The 18,845-nt window shown below is 39.8% G+C and overlaps 1 protein-coding gene across 3 annotated transcripts in view; it reads right to left on the bottom strand.

The window, feature by feature from the left end:
• erbin (erbb2 interacting protein) overlaps positions 1-18,845 on the bottom strand; it is a 51,417-nt gene that overhangs the window by 20,733 nt on the left and 11,839 nt on the right. For all 3 annotated transcript variants that reach the window (XM_005929792.3, XM_005929791.3, XM_005929793.3), the window contains exons 2-5: positions 4,478-4,672; positions 4,163-4,280; positions 781-859; positions 553-642 (exon numbers count right to left, since the gene is read on the bottom strand). In XM_005929792.3, coding sequence (XP_005929854.1) covers positions 553-642; positions 781-859; positions 4,163-4,280; positions 4,478-4,663 — 473 coding nt within the window. In that variant the 5' untranslated portion in view covers positions 4,664-4,672. The remainder of the gene's footprint in view (positions 1-552; positions 643-780; positions 860-4,162; positions 4,281-4,477; positions 4,673-18,845) is intronic.

The raw sequence follows: 18,845 nt of genomic DNA, 5'->3' as shown, positions 1-18,845 counted from the left end.
CTTGTATAGAACTAGTACTAAAAGGAAGAAATATAAAGATGGAATCAGCACCAGATCACATCACGTTTTCTGCATTCAGAAGGCTCAACACAAACTTGTGTAACACGCAAGTAATGAAAGTGATTAATAATCTGTGTAGCCTAACTATATATTGAAAAGTATAGTAAGTAAATGTTAAGAAGACAACATGATCATTTTAAATAAAGTGATCATTTTTTAAAGCTGTGTGTTTCTCCAGTATGACTTAAATGTAAATGCTAAAGAATTAATGGTAAGCCAGGTCTGAGAGATATAATAGTTCTGTGAATGCTCGCTGCATCACTTTTGTGCTGTTGACATGACATAAGTAGTACTTGGTCCTGGTGCCACACAGCACAGGTGTAGCCCACAGTATGAATCAAAATCACTTCTACTGGGTCATCTTATCGAGCTAGCATCATTTTGTGTTGCATTTCTGCGGTTGTTAATGACTTGACTGCATTTAGAAAATTCAAATGTCAGTATCATGACTCCATCAAGTCCAGCGTGTGACAAACCAGGGAAGAAACCGACCTGCCGAAGCTGGCTGGTAGGAACTCCAGAAAGGCATCGTTCAGGTAGAGCTGCGTCAGACTCAGAAGCTGAGTGAAGCCTTCAGGGAGCCTGATAACACATGCAAAGGCAAGAACGCGAATGAGAACACACAAGCAGCCTCGTAAGCCTCTGCAAGAACACTAGGAACCCAAACTTCATAGGGAACATTAAACTAAAATGTGTTAGGTGAGGGAAAGCCGAACTCACTTGGATATGGGATTCACACTGGCTTCTACAATTGCTAGGCCTTTGCAGTTCTTGATGTTCTCTGGAAAGTCCTGGATGCCTGGAGAGAAACAGAAGTCATCAAAAATTATCATCAGCAGGGCAGGAGTACGACTACAAAGCTACATCTGCTCAGTGTGTCTCAGCTGCTTTGTTACTCCCGTCAAATGAAAAAAAGATAAAACATAATGAAAGACATCTTATTTAACACAAATAAACAACCAGAAAGGTTCTCTGACTGAACAGAGTGTGATCGTGGTATAATAAGAGCAGCTCTGCACCTTTCTTCGCCCTTATTTTTTGTCTTCACTGAAAAGAGAGAAGAAAAGTGCAGAACTGCATGCGGTTACATAATAAAAGAGCAGGAAACAAAGAGCAAAAACAAAAATAGAAGGTGAGGGATCTATTTTGAAGTCTGCAACTTCTCACCAAACCTTCACAGCAAGGTGAGCATTGTGACCAAGTCTCACGGTTTATTTCCACCTACTTTCTTTTATGCCCACAACACTTAGGCTAAAGTGCTTTGTGTGGAAGGATAAGCTCCATTTAATGTAAACACGGGACATGAAGCTCCGGTTCATGAAAATGCCACTACATCCTTTAATGTCAAGGCTGCTTTTACACTCGTTTATAGTCCAAGTACCTTTTTAACCTCTCTGTTCCTGAAAGGGTTTTGCCGACTGTGCAAACTTCTTTATGGAGTCAGGTAGAGAAGCGTATGGACAGTCAGGCTATTTTCCCTAACTTTGGATCTGTACAACACTCATGGATTTAAAATGAAGCAGTCAAGATGCAAATCAATTTTTTGCATTCACCTTTAATAATTTACAGTCCTGTCTTTTACACAGGCCAAAGTAATTGGACAAACTAGCATTATTATAAATATAATTATTATTACTTAAATGGGAATCTGTAGCAATCCTTTCCACAGACATCATTAAATGCTGCATGTCCTCCCTCGAGATGCTCTGCCAGGCTTTTGCTGCTTGTTTGTGAGTCTCTCTGCTTTCACTAAAAGGCATCTCAACTCAGCTGAGGTCATGTGAGTGACTCTGCCATTTAAGAACATTCCCTTTCATTGCCTTAAACAACTTTTGGGGTTTTGGGGTCATTATCCATCTGCACTGTAAAGCACCAGCCTTTTAGTCTTGCAGCTTTTCAGCACAGTGTAAGCTATACGTTTTAAACATTCATCCTGTTGCTTCAACAGTCACTTCATCTAGAAACACTAGTGAACCAGTTCCTCTGGCAAACATACATGCCATGTCATTTTGAAAGAGGATGTAGTATGAGCTCTTCCTTGCCTTTTGTATATGTTTTTTTTCTCTTAACATCTTCCTGGTACAAATTGGGTATACCAGAACTGGAAGGCCTTTTGTTTTCCTTTCAAATTGGCCTTTCTGTTCCCACACTTGACTTACACTGACCACACCTTGGTCTAGTTAAGAGTTCATATGAATAGCTACCAAATGCAAAGTCAAACCCCAGAGTCAGCTCCAGATTTATTTTAAACAATGAGGAAACAATCGGGAACCACACCTGCTGATGGAGCAGCTTACTATTCAAATGTCCAACTACTTCTGAGCTGCAAGTAACGAAGAGACCGTTTAAAAAATGGGTGTAATTACCAGCCAGTTAATGCAATTTTCACTTACATTCACACTTGCTGGGGATTTATGTTTTGGTGGGGAATCTGTGCACATAACCTCTGTTACATCCTAACTAGAAATATAACTACACAATGACTGATTACTGCTGTGCATTTATTGGCTTTTTCTTGGCAGTTTTTGAATTTATTAGTGATCGAGTGATGACCATTGCCTCAATATAGGGAGGAAAAATAATAACACCGATCTAAGGACCTATAAACATCAGCAAATTCCTAGAGGGAGACTGCTGAAACTTTTGTAATGGATATTAGTGAATGTACTAAGAAACGGAAAAACAAGAAGGACAAATATGTTTGCCCCCCAAAACCCCACCGCAACAAAGTGTCCAAGGAGGGAAAAAATATAATTGTCCAGCACAAGCATAAATACTGGGAACAACGTCTGCCACTTACTAGGTTACATTGTAGCCACTGCAGGATTCCCCACAGAAGTCTAAATCACGCCTTGCGGTCAGTTTTGAAACACTAATTAACCCAAATCCATTCATGTCTTTGGACTGTGGGAGGAAGCTGGTACCCAGAGGAGACAGGGAGACATGGACATGTAAACTCCACACAGACTGGTTTAGAACTCAGGACCTTCTTATTGTGAGGCAATAATGCTAACACCACCATGGAGCTCACACACACATGAGTGTGGGTGGCCATCTGTCTCTCTGTTAATTGGCTGACAGCTTGACAACCTGTCCAGGGTTGTCAATCTGTCCTTCCCCACCTCTCACCCTATAACAGCTGGGATAGGCTCCAGCCCCGCTTCAATGGATAAATGTAGAAAGTGAATGGACAATTAATGCAATATTTTTGTTACATTCTTTGAATTAAAACTGGAAGTCATCCATTATGTTTTTTTAAAAACTGTCAGGGTTATTTTGTTGTTGTTCATTTGTCCTTGTTTAATATCATACTTTTGAATTTTTCTACTGCATGGTACTGGTTTTCTTTCAATTTACAAAAGTCTACAAATAATGATTGTGATATGGAGGCTAAAACTGTGTCAATTTATTGCAGATGTATTTGATATAAAAACTGAATATACATTTTGTTGTTGTTTTAAAAAGGCAGAAATTATTTAAACAGCAGAGTCATCTGACTGATTCGGTGTGCAGCCTCACACACTTTGTTCTGCACCTGTTTTTTGTTCTAAATGTCACCCTAGAAGAGCACCAAGTGTGTCTGTGGAAAGCTTTCATCAAACAGGCAACATTTAAAGGGCTTCAAGTACAAAGCCCTGTCATGTTCAACAGTGCAAATGTTTAATATCAAAGCAGTAAATGTTAAACTTTGACAAATGCCGCTGCTTCCGACTCTACAAAACAGTTGACAATTCACCCTGTAGATATTTTGTTACAGTGTGTGTGTGAGAGAACCAGCTCAAAGAAGCTTTATATCGCCCTTTCAGTTTTTTCCATTTCACTTGAGAGAGAGTTTCTAGCTGCTTGCAGGTCTGGGCTTGTCCACTTGCTCTATTGATCAGTTTTTTGAGTCATGTTGTGACGTAAACACAGCAAATTAAACATGCTGTGGCATTTCGCCTTGTCTCATCTTTGAAAAAGCAAATCTAAACAAGGTATTAATGCGTTCATATATTTTCTTGCCGTCATGACAACAAAAAGACAGTTTCGACGTTTGAAATTTCAAAGGAAAGTTTTCAGGCTTTAAAGCAAAAAGGTTCTACAAAGGAATCATCCTGCTTACTGTTTTTGCTGACATCGAGCTCCCTGAGATTGATGAGGTTTGCGATCGCTGCTGGCAACACTGTCAGGTCGTTATCTGGCATGCTCAGTCGGTTGAGTAACTGGCAGTTAAACAGTTGCTTGTAGAATGAGGCGGGGGGGGAAAAAAGAAATTATAAACACCATGTGGTTTAACATGTGGTTCACCTATACAGTCTCATGAGAAATGTACAAATGTCCCGACTTTTAATAAAGCTCAACTGTATCCCTTAAAGACTCCTAGCAACAAAGATGTACAAACACTGAAGGTTTCTATACATCACAATGCATGCCTTACTTTAGGCAGCTCCTCGATCTGGTTGGCATCGAGGTAGAGTTCTTGCAGGGTCTTCTCGAAGTTAAAGATCTCCTTAGGAACAGTCTCCAGGCTGCAGTGGGAGTAGTCCAGCGATGTTACGATCTCCTCCTCGCCCCGCAAGCAGCGGCATGGTACCAGACGAACAAACAGGCTCCGCTTGGACATCCTGAGGCACTATGGAGGGAAAATGGAGAGATATGAAGAAGGAGACTAGGACGATAAGGAGGCAGACTGGTGACTAGTGCTACTTTCACATTTCCCTTCCTGTGTAACACAAGGATGTTGATATTTGATCAACTTTAATGAAATGGAAATGATTAAAATCGCACATTTAGTTTGAATAAGTATGACAACAAAAAAGCAGCATCAGCCCGTAGAGTAACAATCAAGACTTAAATAGATTAGAAAAATGGATGTGAAACAACGGTCATGTTTAGCTTCTGGTGCAACTTCCACAAATCACTCAGATCATCATAAAAGGGAAAATTCAACATTTGTCAACCTTGGCTCTCACATTTAAATCCAATATGACTATTAGTCATTATTGTTTCTCACAGTTTCTAATAAAGCACAGAAGTAGGAGGAAGTAGTACCCATTTGATTTACAATTCTGTTTCTTTCAATAGCCATGGGGCTGCCGGCTATGTTTACTTTTGGTCGTCTTACTTTAGTCTGCGATATCGGATAAATTTAACCTCCCCGGAAAGCTGTAGGAGGCTGTCTCTTGCTAGTCTGTAAATCTCATCACATCTGAGGAGGAGGGTAAAACTGTCACAATGGACAAGGCAAACAAACACTGGAATTTAAATGGAAATACTTGTTACTAGAGAATTACACTTAAAAATAATAATGCAGCCCAAAATCTGTCCCAAAGCACAGTACACTGTCTGGTGTGTAACGGCTCTCCAGGCACTTTTGCAGACGGACCTCTCAAAGCAGTTGGCAAGCTGCATCATGCACACTCAATACTATTATTTCTTCCAAGGGAGTGGGCTGCCAGTTTTTTCCTCAAATTTGCATACACTGCACATAATCACTGCCAGTGAATCAATCCACACAGATTTTTACTGAACAAAAATAAATTTTATTTTAGGTCTTCAGTAAATATCCTGGAAAAGACGGACTCTTTCTGTTTACCATTTGGGCAAAGCCAATTTTCACATCTAACTTTCCATAAATATGCCAAATGTGATGCTGTTCAATGAAGTGGAGGATATAAATTAAAAAAGTAAGCCATGAGTCAGCCATTATTTTGGAAATCCTTGTCCTTGACTGGTTTCATGCAAAACTCTCTACACCAAAATAAACTGATATCGATAAGACAGAAAATCTTTTCTGCTCTCAATGTGGATGAACAGATTAAAAGGTGGATAGGAGGGGTGTTGTTAAGCACTGCTGGAAGTATGCAGGAAATTAAATGCATGTTTTCTATAGATCAAATCTACACAATTTTTCATCAAAGTGTAGTACACACTATTGAATGTGACTTTGGTCAACAGGGGCTTTGTTTGGACCATGCAGAGAATGCGACTTTCCCTCCCCCTTAATCTTAATCTGAGTATTGTCATAGAAAATCATCTCAGAATACTTCATCCGCTCTGTATCTTGTCTGGCTGACAGAGCCGCCGAAGTGTGGTAGACTTTAAATTTTCGTTGCATGCTTTATGTGGGTGAGAGCAAGTATTTCCGTTAGACTTTGCTACAAACAGCAACAGCATACTTATTTTAGGAGTGATATTGGGCCAATAAAAAGTAAAACACAGACCTCTTTTTCTAGAGAGTGCAAAGTAGTAGAGATGGCAGTATGATCTACTTGTTTGCCACAGCTTTTGTGACAATTCAGTCCACAATTGTCCCAAATGCAGAACCAGTCAGCTATTCTTCCATTTCCCACTCATTAATAATGGCTGCATGTATGCACTCACCCACACTCACATGAAGTATGCACATGTAAAAGGCTGTCAGCCTCCCACACAATCTTCTCTATGGAAGAGGCCAGCTCATGTATAAGTACTTAGAGTAATCTGGGCCATCAACAGAGGAGACGACAGAGGGCCTGCCTCCATTCAACCCAAGCAAGAAGAAATAAACACATGTATGATGCATGCTATTAAGAGTGGTCAGAGAGGGAGGAGGGAATGCAGCATGAATTAACAGAGAAGGTGTAGTAATTATGAGTTAATGTAAGGTATGCAAAAAACAAACAAAAAGGTCAGGCAATCAGTGAGACTTTTTACTTAATACCGGTATTTACAGTATTTGAATTTATGACAACATACCTGAAAAACTTTGTTTTGTATCTTAAACAAAACCATTTTTTTAATGGATCCTGAGTGTTAGTTATCAGAGCCGAAGAGCTGTACTGCCACGTAAAAACAGTTTTTTAAATAACACTATTATTCAAGGTGGTGCGCTGCTTCGATGTGAAGACGAACAGAAATGGACAAGATATGCTGCACTGCAGGGCTGGCTGGCCCAAAGAGTAATCTGGAAAGCAGCACACTAATGAGAACCGTACTGTCTACAACAGATCGGTTTATCCACTGACCTACATGTTACGGGACAGATGACTGACCACACTCACCCAACTTCAGTCGATCAGGAGCTTTTGACTTCTTAACTAAGAAAATTCAAGACATGCAACGGAGATTTCCAGACATGTTAAGCTCTTGGCTGACTGACATTTTCTTTCTTAGCCTACTTATTTCGGCAAAGTATTTACTTGAACCATCGTGCTAGTAAGTGCTTAGGCTGATGGGACGGAAAAGGTTAAAAAGTAAAAAAAAAAAAAACCCAAAAAACTTAAAAAGAACAAAACACTAGCTATATTTATTCATAGATTTTCAAACTGTGTGGGTGTGTGTGAATAGTCAGCATGTGACTTTGCAGGCACACTTTCTGTGTAACAGTAAATGAAACAATCTAGAGGGCAAGCCAGTCACAGAATCCCACTTAGTTCTCCCACTCAGAGCCAAAAAAAAAAACCCCACTTCCCTGTCACAACCCTTTCCCTGCAACTTAAGTGCCTCCCGGGTCAGTGGTGTTGCTATAGATACTACAGTGAATTGTAGAAGCAGCTCTCAGACATAAAAAGTCATTCACAAAACACACAGCTGAACTCACTTATTAACTGCGTATGTGGAACGCGTCTCACTAATAAAATACAGAAAAGGCTGTACAGAAAGAGGTCTATGCAAGAGACCTGTACAATGAAACTGTGAAAATGGCACATTTTCAGTTTTTACCATCCATTTCATGCCAGAAATATCTGTGTGAATTCTGTAAAAGGTCACCAAGGTCTTCCACTGTGGCCAACAAGTATTCAATGGCCAACTTCTAGTTTATCCAGTAGTAGCAGTAGTTTGCTTTAGTGACTAATAAGTCCCAATTGAAAATAATTGGGGTAATTGCCCATCAAATGCTTTCCGCAGAAAGGATTTATACTCTCTGAGGTAACCAGCAGTTAAGCTCAGATATAGTACCCACTAGAGCAGGGTGATATGGCCAAAAATATTTATCACGATATATATTTGAAAATTTGCGATAACGATATAACTGACGATATAATTGATGCGAGACAAAATACAACTCCACAACATTACTAGCGCAAAAAGACAACCTTCCATTTATTTTCACTTAAACAAGAAGCTGGTTTTTATGTACATTAAAGCTTTATAAAAATTTAACAGTGCAAATGCAAATTCCTTGCTGAAAGTTTAACCAAAAGGCATTTCCAGTAGAAATGGGCTGACATATCCTGAGCATAACCATGTATAATATCCACTGAAGTTAAAAAGAGGTGCTTTGCAACATTAAACTGCAGTGTGCAGTACGTATTTTTCGGACCATAAGGTGCACGGGATTATAAGGCACATTAAGCGAAACAAAGCAGTCAGATAAATCAAACTTTATTAAACTCATTCTTCTTGCTTCCTCCACTTCTGTACCATTGATTCATTAATGTTGAATTCTCTGGCAGCTGCTCTATTCCCATGTTGTTGCAGTATATTAATGACTAACCTCGTATTGTGGATGGATTATCTCAGTTGTTCTCCTGACTGAAGTTTGGTCCGTTTACAGCATCCTGCCATGCGATTGCATTTGTCTCTAACCATGAAGAACCTTCACGTTAACTTTTATAAGTGGAAAAGTGTTAGTGTTCGTCCTCCAGCTTCACTGTTTATGTTATGCTAACATAGCTGTGTCGCTAGCGATCACGTAGCACATCATTATATACCAGCTAGCCCAACTTCAGTAACCCTACAAACGTCACTGCTGTTTAGTTTCCTGTCTTCATTTATGTTGGAAGTGATAGCAGAGCTGTACGTTTGATTTTTTTCAGAAATCTCTCAGTCAGAACATGCTATATCATGCTTAGGTAACTAGCGAAACTAGCGAGCTAACTTCCGCTAGCTTCCTGCTAACTTCTAACTCCGTTAAATGTAATAATTTTGTTTTCATGGATGCCTGGAAGTTAAACTTTCATAGTTACACCTGGTAAAGCAGCAATGCTGATCGTTTTATTAAAGATGAAAGAATTTAGACAGTTTTTAACTCTAAGTGATGCTGCAGTGTTGTTTGACCTGAAGCATACGGAGTTTAGGACCCAGATTACTCCCAGATTTAAGAGCATCTTAGTCCGACAAATACTGACAATAACGACGGCCGCTTGCATGTTCTGCAAAAAAATGTGCTTTGTTGTGTATCTGACGGACAAACACCAAACCAGTTCCACATCACGGAAGTTGCACCATTTTTACAAACCAATTCTGGTTCATCTGTTTCACTCAACAATCGGCCATGTGCGTATGAAAACAAAGGCACTGCGCATGCGCGTTTTACTCCCATTCTATCGCGATATTTCATTTTCCTATCGTTGCCTAACATTATACCGGTATTACCGTGAACGGTATAATATGGCCCAGCCCTAGTACCCACACTGTAGTAACTTGTGCTCCGTCTGTCTTTGTTTTGGTGACTAACTTTTCTCACCTCCATGGCATGCTCTGTTCATTTCTTGTCCTCTGTCAAATTACCATCTCTAACCATTTTACAAACTGAGCAGCTCACTTCAAACTTTGAGGCACAGCTACATTATGTGCCAGTCAGCCCAAAAGCTGTCTTTGAATCGTTGCTTAAGGATCGTGAGCATTAATGTAATCCTTAACTTCATTTCAATATTAACACTGTAGTGTTGAAAATGAAACTGCAAAACATCTGATGAGTTTATTCTGAAATTCAGACTGTTCCTGTTGTGACATAAAGGCTATTCTGCAAAACACTGCCAGAAAGCTGAACGTCACCCAACTGTATGTACGGAAATACGGTTCTCACAGAAATGCGTAACTAGCTTTAACAGGAATAAAAAGAGAAATAGGCTGACAAGTACATCACACTCTAAGATTGGGAAACAGAGGCTTCACAGCTCAGCTAGTACACAGTATGGGATGAAATCTTCATTCTTTTCACACAGAAACAACAAGAACACTCTCACAAGTTTTCTAAGAAAAATGATTTGATGATGGACATTTTGAAATCATTATCATAACCAAAGATGCTGATGCTCAAGACTCAATGAGTCATCTTCACTACTTTGTTACTCAGCAAGCCTCACTCAGTACGCGTCTATGGAAAACAACCTAGGGCCAATCACGGAAGCTCCACTCCTGCCACGCCTACAGGAACACAAGCACAATGGCAGCTGAAACGGAGGTTGTGCACCTGCACTTAGATATTCTATTGAAAACATAATTAGAAAATAAAGCATTTATGATTTATAATTCACGTACTAACTTTCAACTTTCACTCGGACCAATTCTCATCATTTTATATTTTTCCAAAAATGTTTTTCTTTCTTTTCATTTAAGTGAAGCAATGCTTTTTGAGCTTTTAAAGCCCTTAGTCATTGTTTGAGTTTCTAGAGAAATTAAACAACAATAGGAGATCAAATTAATTGTAAGCACATCAACTCTCAAAATAGACACAGCAGGTATTGTTGATGTACCTTCGTGTGCATTTGTATGTATCGTGAGTTAAATTGAAGTGCAAGTATAGCGTTTGACGGCAGCAAACGGCTTGTGTTATTTATAGTACTTGTCTGGTTGATATGGCAGAATGTGATTAGTATGGGGTAGCTCTTGCCTTATGAAAGGAGCTTTTGATCCAGATTGCAGGGAACTGTTACATGATTTCTGAGCCACAGCTGAAATTTTACATTAGAGATTATGGCGACAGAAACAATACAGCAGCGAGGAAAAGAGGCACATAATGACCCGCAGACCCCATGGGATACATTTGAACTGCTTCTCACTGTGATGGAAAAGGAAAGGGAAAAAGTCACTTCCTTAATTTGGGGAGGAGTGCTAGTCATTTATAGATGTGTTTCTAAAATGCCACTTTAACTCCTTTTAAAACTGAATCTTATTCTTTAACATTCGATTTGTCAGTGGAAAAACAAAGTGCAGAACGCAAGTTGCGAGATTTACACAATGCTTATTTTCCCAAATGTCAAGTTGCACAACCTTTAAAAGAACTACAATCCTTGTATATTTCAACATGAACAAGCACATACTAGCATGAGACAAATTGTGGTGAAATTCAACTTCAGTATTCAAACCACACTTAAAACATTTCTACATCTGTAGACTAAATGCAGACTACTCAGATTTGTAGTCATGATCTCATGCTTGTATAAATATAGACACATAAACAAGATGATCACTAATATTGATATTTACAACACCATCAAAGAAAAATTTTTAGTTCACAATTTTTGCAAAATATGGTGAAACGTGATCTAAGATCTAGCAAGACTCCTTTCAATTTTAATTCTGTAAGCCCCAAACCTCTGTTAGCTGTAAATTTGAAATTACAATGAACTTATAGTATGAAGTACAGCTGAGATTAAAGTTGGTACGGTAAAACTGTGTTCTTTACTGAAGAAACACCACAATAAAATCCCTCGAGATTTCCTTTCCTCAGGCCACCTCATTAACAACATTACATTTAAATCCAGCAGGCACAACAGGAGAAGTGTTGCTTGTCAATAATGCAGATAGATGTTGAGTTAAGACAGGGGTGTCAAACTCAAATACACAGTGGGCCAAAATTCAAAACTGGAACAAAGTCGCAGGCTAACGTTAATATTTATTGAAAATAAATCTTCCTCTAGATATAAGAATGAATCTTTTCTTATGGACTCAAACAAGTTTTGCTGAAAAACTGAATATGGAACAAGCAAAGCTTAATACTAAACAATATATATATATTAGCTGTATAATACCAGTAGGCCAGCTCTAATAGTAATTTGGTATGGCTTCGCGGGCCAAATGTAATTAGGCTGCGGGCCAAATTTGGCCCGCGGGCCAGAGTTTGACACCTATGAGTTAAGACAACAAAAATCAAGCTGCTGACTAAGACACACAGTCAAGTTTTTCTACCCCACATATTCTTAATCCAAGAAAAAGTGTTTTTTGTACTTTTTTCCCCCCCAAATCACAAAACAACAACAGGCTAGAAATACAGCTGAGACAGGTAGAAAGGCAAGCCTGTTGTCAGTATCTGTAGCAGCTAAGTGGAACCTGAACTTCCAGTTTTGCTCCCTCTTTGCTTTTGGTTCTCACCAGCGATCTTAGGTCTCAGTGGTCTTGCGTGACAACTGAAAACAAAACCGTGATTGTTTTCTTTGAATTTCTGGTGAAATGAGGCAGTGCAACCTGATCTCCAACAAAGAGCTTTTACAACATCTTCCCAATTTTCTCCTCTAAACAGATTGGCTCTGACAGAATACACTCATACTAACGAGAAGCAAATCAATCTCAACACTTGCATGCGCCCAACAAAAACGCCTCAAAATTAGAATACTGGAAGGCTTTGGAAATGTAACAGTCCATTATCACTGCTAAACATGCTGAAGCTCTAGAAGGAAAACACTCAATGGGAACACTTAGCTGTGAATCAGTTGTTAAACAACGTGCTTATAGTAAACGACACAAAACTGCTCAAGAAAACTAAAGAATTTAAATATATGTAATGACTGCAGTGGACAAAAATCTGCACAAACTCAGGCCATTATTTGCTTCAACCATCCCAACAATTTGCACTATTGACTAACAACACACTTTAAATATGCAATCCTCCCACATGCTATGTTACACAGCTATATGCCTCCACCCCAGCTAAGTCCACTAGGATATTTACTCAGAAAGCATTTAAGTTGATTTTAATGGGTGTCATTCTGGGATGGCAAATCCCTTCAAGTTTCATCCTCATTTAGTGCCCCGTGTGTCGATTTAAGTTTATTTATTTTATTTTTTTAAATGACACATGCACGCACGCAAAAAAAATACTTTAAGTATACAAATGGAGATGTACTTGAGGTAGTCTTATTTTCAACTCATTTATTCAGACACTGAGAACTAAAGAGATGGCGGGATCTCCAGAAGAATGATGACAAACAGGGAAAAGGTAACTCGCATCCAAAGATGGTGTCTTCTCTGCCTTACACAGGGGAGAAGCATGTTCAGAAACTTGCCTTCTGTGTAAGCTACTAACAATCTGTCCTACAATTTGCTTTTTTTCACTTTAAATGTTAGAATGTCAATTAGTGTGTCTCAATTCCTTCCTCATTTCATTATATTTTGCTCGGAAAATTGAAAACGGTGCAGTGACTTTTTGAAATGTGCTTTCATACATTAGAATACAATATCTAAGGCGAAAACAATTCTAACAATGTTGTTTGGTATGACCACCTTTGTTTAACTCTTTCCTGTCATTTCTTTAGTAGTCTTCAGGAATAGTCCTCCAGTGTCCAAAGCTTCTCTCAGATGTGAGCTGGGTTTTGTTCTGTTCAGATTATCCCACGTTGCTTTAATACAGTTGATGTTTGGGCTCTTGGGAGGCCAATCCATGACTAAAAAAAGTGTTTGATTGTGTGTTTTTAGGCCCAGGTATGGTTTCACTGCATTAGCAGGTTGTTTGACATATCATCATCGTGATTATTGCGCTTCCATCCATCCATTCGCTTCCGCTTATCCTTTTCAGGGTCGCATGGGGTGCTGGAGCCTATCCCAGCTGTCATAGGGCGAGAGGCGGGGTTCACCCTGGACAGGTCGCCAGTCTGTCGCAGGGCTAACACAAAGGGACAGACAACCATTCACACTCACATTCACACCTAGTGGCAATTTGGATTATCCAATTAACCTATCCCCACAAGCTGCATGTCTTTGGACGGTGGGAGGAAGCCGGAGTACCCGGAGAGAACCCACGCAAACACGGGGAGAACATGCAAACTCCACACAGAAAGACCCCGGCCTGATGGTGGAATTGAACTCAGGACCTTCTTGCTGTGCGACAACAGTGCTAACCACCGTGCCACTGTACTGCCTTATTGCGCTTCCAAGTCTTTAAAAATTTATAACAATACACAAAATGTATGAAGATGTTTTAGAATTAAACAATGACCAGTCCTAAAATCTTATTGCCCCTGAGAAGATATTCAGTGTAGTTTAGTATGAAGCCGTTGTGTAGAAAGTAATACAATTTGTTGCCAACGGAGTGTAAAAGTGATCAAATAAATACAGCAAATCCCAGACTTCTTGAAGTTGTGTGCATGGTGTTTTTGCCAGACAACTTTGTTGTTTACCCTCCCATTTTTTCTGGGACACTCATCAGGTGATGTCATACAGTCTTAAGATATGGCTTAACTGTGCAACTGAAAGAACTGGAAGGCGTGGCATCAGTTAGGTGTGGGCACATGAAGAACACAAGAGTTATAAATAAATGAATGAAAGGAGACTGTATGACTGGAATTTGAAAATGTGTTTTCATATATAAGCTGAGATCTTTAAGGAGATTAAAAGACAACAAATGAGAAAATGGACACTCTTTTACACCATCTCTCCTTTAAAAGTGTCCTCTACAGAGGACTGTAATTCTGCTCTGACCGAGTACAGGATGAAACATGATGTGGCCATGTATCAGCAAATCAACAACAACCCCGGATAGAGCATCTGAATGATAAGCAATAGTAATTGAGTAGCTAACATCACAAGTCTTTTTTTTCTTTTTAAATGTGTATTTTTGTTTGTTTCTTCATGTTGTTGTAGTTGTATTATTTTAACAAGTTCAAAATATGGACATGTTACATTACAATCTAACAATTCTTGAGTTAATTATGCAAGTTGCAAAATCAGAACAAAAGCCACAACCTTTTAAGAACTACCTTGTTGTGTCTTTGGAAGCCACTTCCTGGCAACATAAAGACTGACAACATTTCTGCTGAGATGTGCAACAACGTGGGTATCCTGTGAGATGGGTTCACCACAGTCGTTAATTGACGTCAGGTTTCTATTTCACCGTATACGCAATACCAGCCCACGGAGTGCAAGATTTCCTAGTGAGCGCCATTTGCAAAAGTTCTACAGCAGACTTGTCTAATACAATAAGTAAACTAAAACTACAAAGTGTTTTAACTGCAGCTAACTGTTACTGTTAAAATGAGAACAAAGACTATTTCTGAGTCACATCTGTATACTAGTACACAAATGTAATAAAGTAAAAAAAAAAAAAGTTAAATACAGCTTATTCTTAAGCATCACCTGCATGACATTCCATCTAATTGCTTGTAATTGTTATTTTTTTAACATATTATTTTTGTATCCCCACTTATTACTTGATACCCCATTTCTACAATACACATAATGTCTGAGAGGTCTAACCCCAAGCAAAGAAACCAGAATGAGAAGAAGCACTTTCTAGATCATCTCTCCTTTTAATGTTTGCTCTACAGGAGCCTATAACTCTGTTAAAAACAATTACAGGATCATTTATGATGTGGCTGTATCACAAATCAGCAAAAACTACTCAATTTTAAGACCAGAATGAGATTAGCAAAGAGCTGCAAGATAAATAGGTCCACCGCTGACCTGCTTAAAGGTTTTGCCTAGATGGCTGCATAAATGTAATACAATCCAAACTGGACAACAGAGGTAATTCTTTCCTGTGCACAGCATGTGAAAACTCTTACAAAGATCAATGCATTTGCATGTGAAGATAATCCTTATGGTTATAAATAGCTGCCTGCTCCAACATCCTGTCTGCCGGTAAGTATTTAATTAAATATGATATCCAGCTAAATATGAACCTTTGAGATCCTTTGCACAGAGGAAATACTGATACAAACTCTCTTGACAACAACAACAAAAAAAACAAACCTATGCATGTTCGTCTTTTTCTTCATGCAAAATACACTTAATGCAAGTCAAATGTACATTTTAAAAATTGGAATTTCTTTTATGTATATTGGATTGGCTTAAGTACCATTTTTCTGTAGAACAGCATGTGACACACAAGAACAGACATCAACAGCAGGAGACACACGGCGCTCTGGCCCAACGTATTGGGCTTTTTATGCCAACTATCTATTGTACTCAAAGATAAATCTCACATGACACTCTGAATACATACGGCTACCTTTTTCTCTACACTAGCTTATCTGGTTTACAATGAGGTACAGGCAGATGCTTAGAGTTAGCATGTTGACTGAACAAGGAGTTCAAGTGCTATGGGACCAACATTGGCTTGTGCTCAACTCATGAAAAGCAGGAGGGCTATCTGCTCATATACTAGGCAGCTGTGAAATAGTGAATTATTATTCTTTAATGCAGTGATAACAATCACAGTAACTGAGAACATCTATGGCATTTTTTTTTTTAAACAACTTAGTGAAAAATGGTACTTCCACAGTAAATACAGATACATGGCTAAGGCAAGGTAAGTATCCACTATAGTCACTTCTTTGTTTGTATTTAGCCATGTGAGAGGGAGGGGAAAAAAGGGGAGGGTGATACAGTCTGCCAAGTCTCAATAACCAGGTCAGACACATTCAGGTCAGAGCCATGTATCCATGTAGACAACTGCCGCATTTTCCTTCTGCAAAGCATGGAAGTGGATAACATTCCCCTTTGTCTTTTTAAAAGTCAAAAAGTCTGATCATTAAATGCCATTAAAAACAAAAAAACCCCCCAAAAAACAAAAAAAACCCCCAAAAAAACAGAAACCCAGTAAACTATGAAACTGAGGATAGACTAAAATGAAACATACATGCTTCCCCTACTCTCATTAGCTCAGCTTAACCTTGTGCAAAGCACTGTTATCAGTTTATCTTGTACAGAAGAAAAAGAAAATAGCTCATTTCCCCCTTGAAAAAAAACAAACAACTATGAGATCATGTATAAAGGTGAGATTGCAAAATACAGAATATCAAAGTTACTAGAACAGACTAGCTTTAGACTTCCTTTTCAAACATTTCTACCTACAATATAAAAACCACAAAAGACCAAGCTGTTGAAACACACTGTCAAGCCTGGCTTTTTGCATCTAGTTGATTTATCTTGCAAATCCAGTACTGTACAGGATCCTGCAGACAAATTTGATGGTTTAAAAGTGGCCTCAAAGAAAACAGCACAACTAAGCAGATGCTCTACAAGATACCGGATCACATGCTGAAGGACAAATGCAACTGTAGTTCACCATTTACAGCTGTTCTTTCTATAAGAAACTCAAATTTAAGTGAATTTTGCCAAACAAGTTGAATTCACAGAAGAATGGTACTTCTACTTTGTTCACATCATATTTCAAATAAACACATTTGTAAGTGAAAAGATAATGCCAAAGAAGCTGTACATCAAAATATAGATTATAAAAAATTATATAATGTTAAAAGTTGTCAATCAATGCCTATATAATTTCTTCAAAATATGTTATACTCCTTAAGGTGTTATCATACACAGTGAAAGAACTTAGTAGATGTGCCTTTAAAAGCAGTAAGCAGCCGTTTCTAATTCGTTACTGAACAATAGTTTCAGTCCTCAGCAAACTTTGACATACCATGCATTTATCACAGTGCTGAAAGGCTGCTTAAACAGTAGCTCCATCATCATTATGCAGCTCTACATCAATAGCCTTCTGTCCCTTGTAAATGCTCGCTTCGAGGCTGCAGCTAAGGACTCCAACAATGCTAGTGCTAGCGGCGCTAACGGCTGCAGACAGGAAGATACTGCCAGCACCGGAAACGTGCTCGTCATCTCCGAGCATGAAGTAAGGAGAGCCTTCAAGAGAGTGAACACCAGGAAAGCAGCAGGACCAGACGGCATCCCAGGTCGTATCCTCAGAGACTGCGCATACCAGCTAGCTCCTGTGTTCACTGAGATATTCAACATCTCTTTATCTCAGTCGGTGATCCCCACATGCTTCAAAGAGTCCATCATTGTTCCTGTCCCGAAGAAACCCCACCCTGCTTCTCTCAATGACTATCGCCCTGTAGCCCTCACCTCAGTAGTGATGAAGTGCTTTGAACGCCTGGTCAGAGACTTCATCATTTCTTCACTACCAGACACACTGGACCCACTACAGTTCGCTTACCGTCCAAATCGTTCCACAGACGATGCCATCTCTCATCTCCTCCACACATCACTCACTCACTTGGACACTAGAAGGGGGAATTATGTTAAAATGCTCTTCATAGACTACAGCTCTGCATTTAACACCATAATTCCCTCCACACTCACCACCAAGCTGGAGCATCTGGGACTCAGCTCATCTATGTGTCAGTGGATCTCCAACTTCCTAACTGGCAGACCACAGGCAGTAAGGATGGGCGGACATGTCTCAGCCTCCACCACTCTCAGCACTGGAGCCCCCCAGGGGTGTGTTCTGAGCCCCCTGCTGTACTCTTTGTACACATATGACTGTGTGGCCACTACCAGCTCCACCACCATCATCAAGTTTGCTGACGACACCGTCGTGGTGGGCCTGATCTCTGATAACAACGAGACGGCCTACCTGAAGGAGATTAGGAATCTGGAGAACTGGTGCCAGAGGAACAACCTCCTTCTAAACGTCAGTAAGACAAAGGAGCTGATAGTGGACTTCAGCACTAAGCAGGAGAGGAACTACCAGACCCCCGTCATCAACGAGTGCCCAGTGGAGAGAGTGGACAGCTTCAAATACCTCGGAGTTCACATCACGCAGGACCTGTCATGGTCCTGTCACATCAACACCGTGGTGAAAAAGGCCCGTCAGCGTCTCTACCACCTCAGACGCTTGAGAGACTTCCAACTGCCCTCCAAGGTGCTCAGGAACTTTTACTCCTGCACCATAGAGAGCATCCTGACGGGAAACATCTTAACCTGGTTCGGGAACAGCACCATGCAGGACAGACGAGCTCTACAGAGGGTTGTGCGGTCAGCTGAGCGCACCATCCGCTCCGAGCTCCCTGACCTGCACTCAATCTACAGCAGGCGGTGCTGGACCAAGGCCAGGAAGATCGTGAAGGACCTCAGCCATC

This window comes from Haplochromis burtoni, unplaced genomic scaffold (genome assembly GCF_018398535.1).
Source record: "Haplochromis burtoni strain Fernald_Lab_line unplaced genomic scaffold, NCSU_Asbu1 Contig_107, whole genome shotgun sequence".
NCBI classification, from domain to species: Eukaryota; Metazoa; Chordata; class Actinopteri; order Cichliformes; family Cichlidae; genus Haplochromis; species Haplochromis burtoni.
This window is presented reverse-complemented; position numbering and strand designations above follow the sequence as displayed.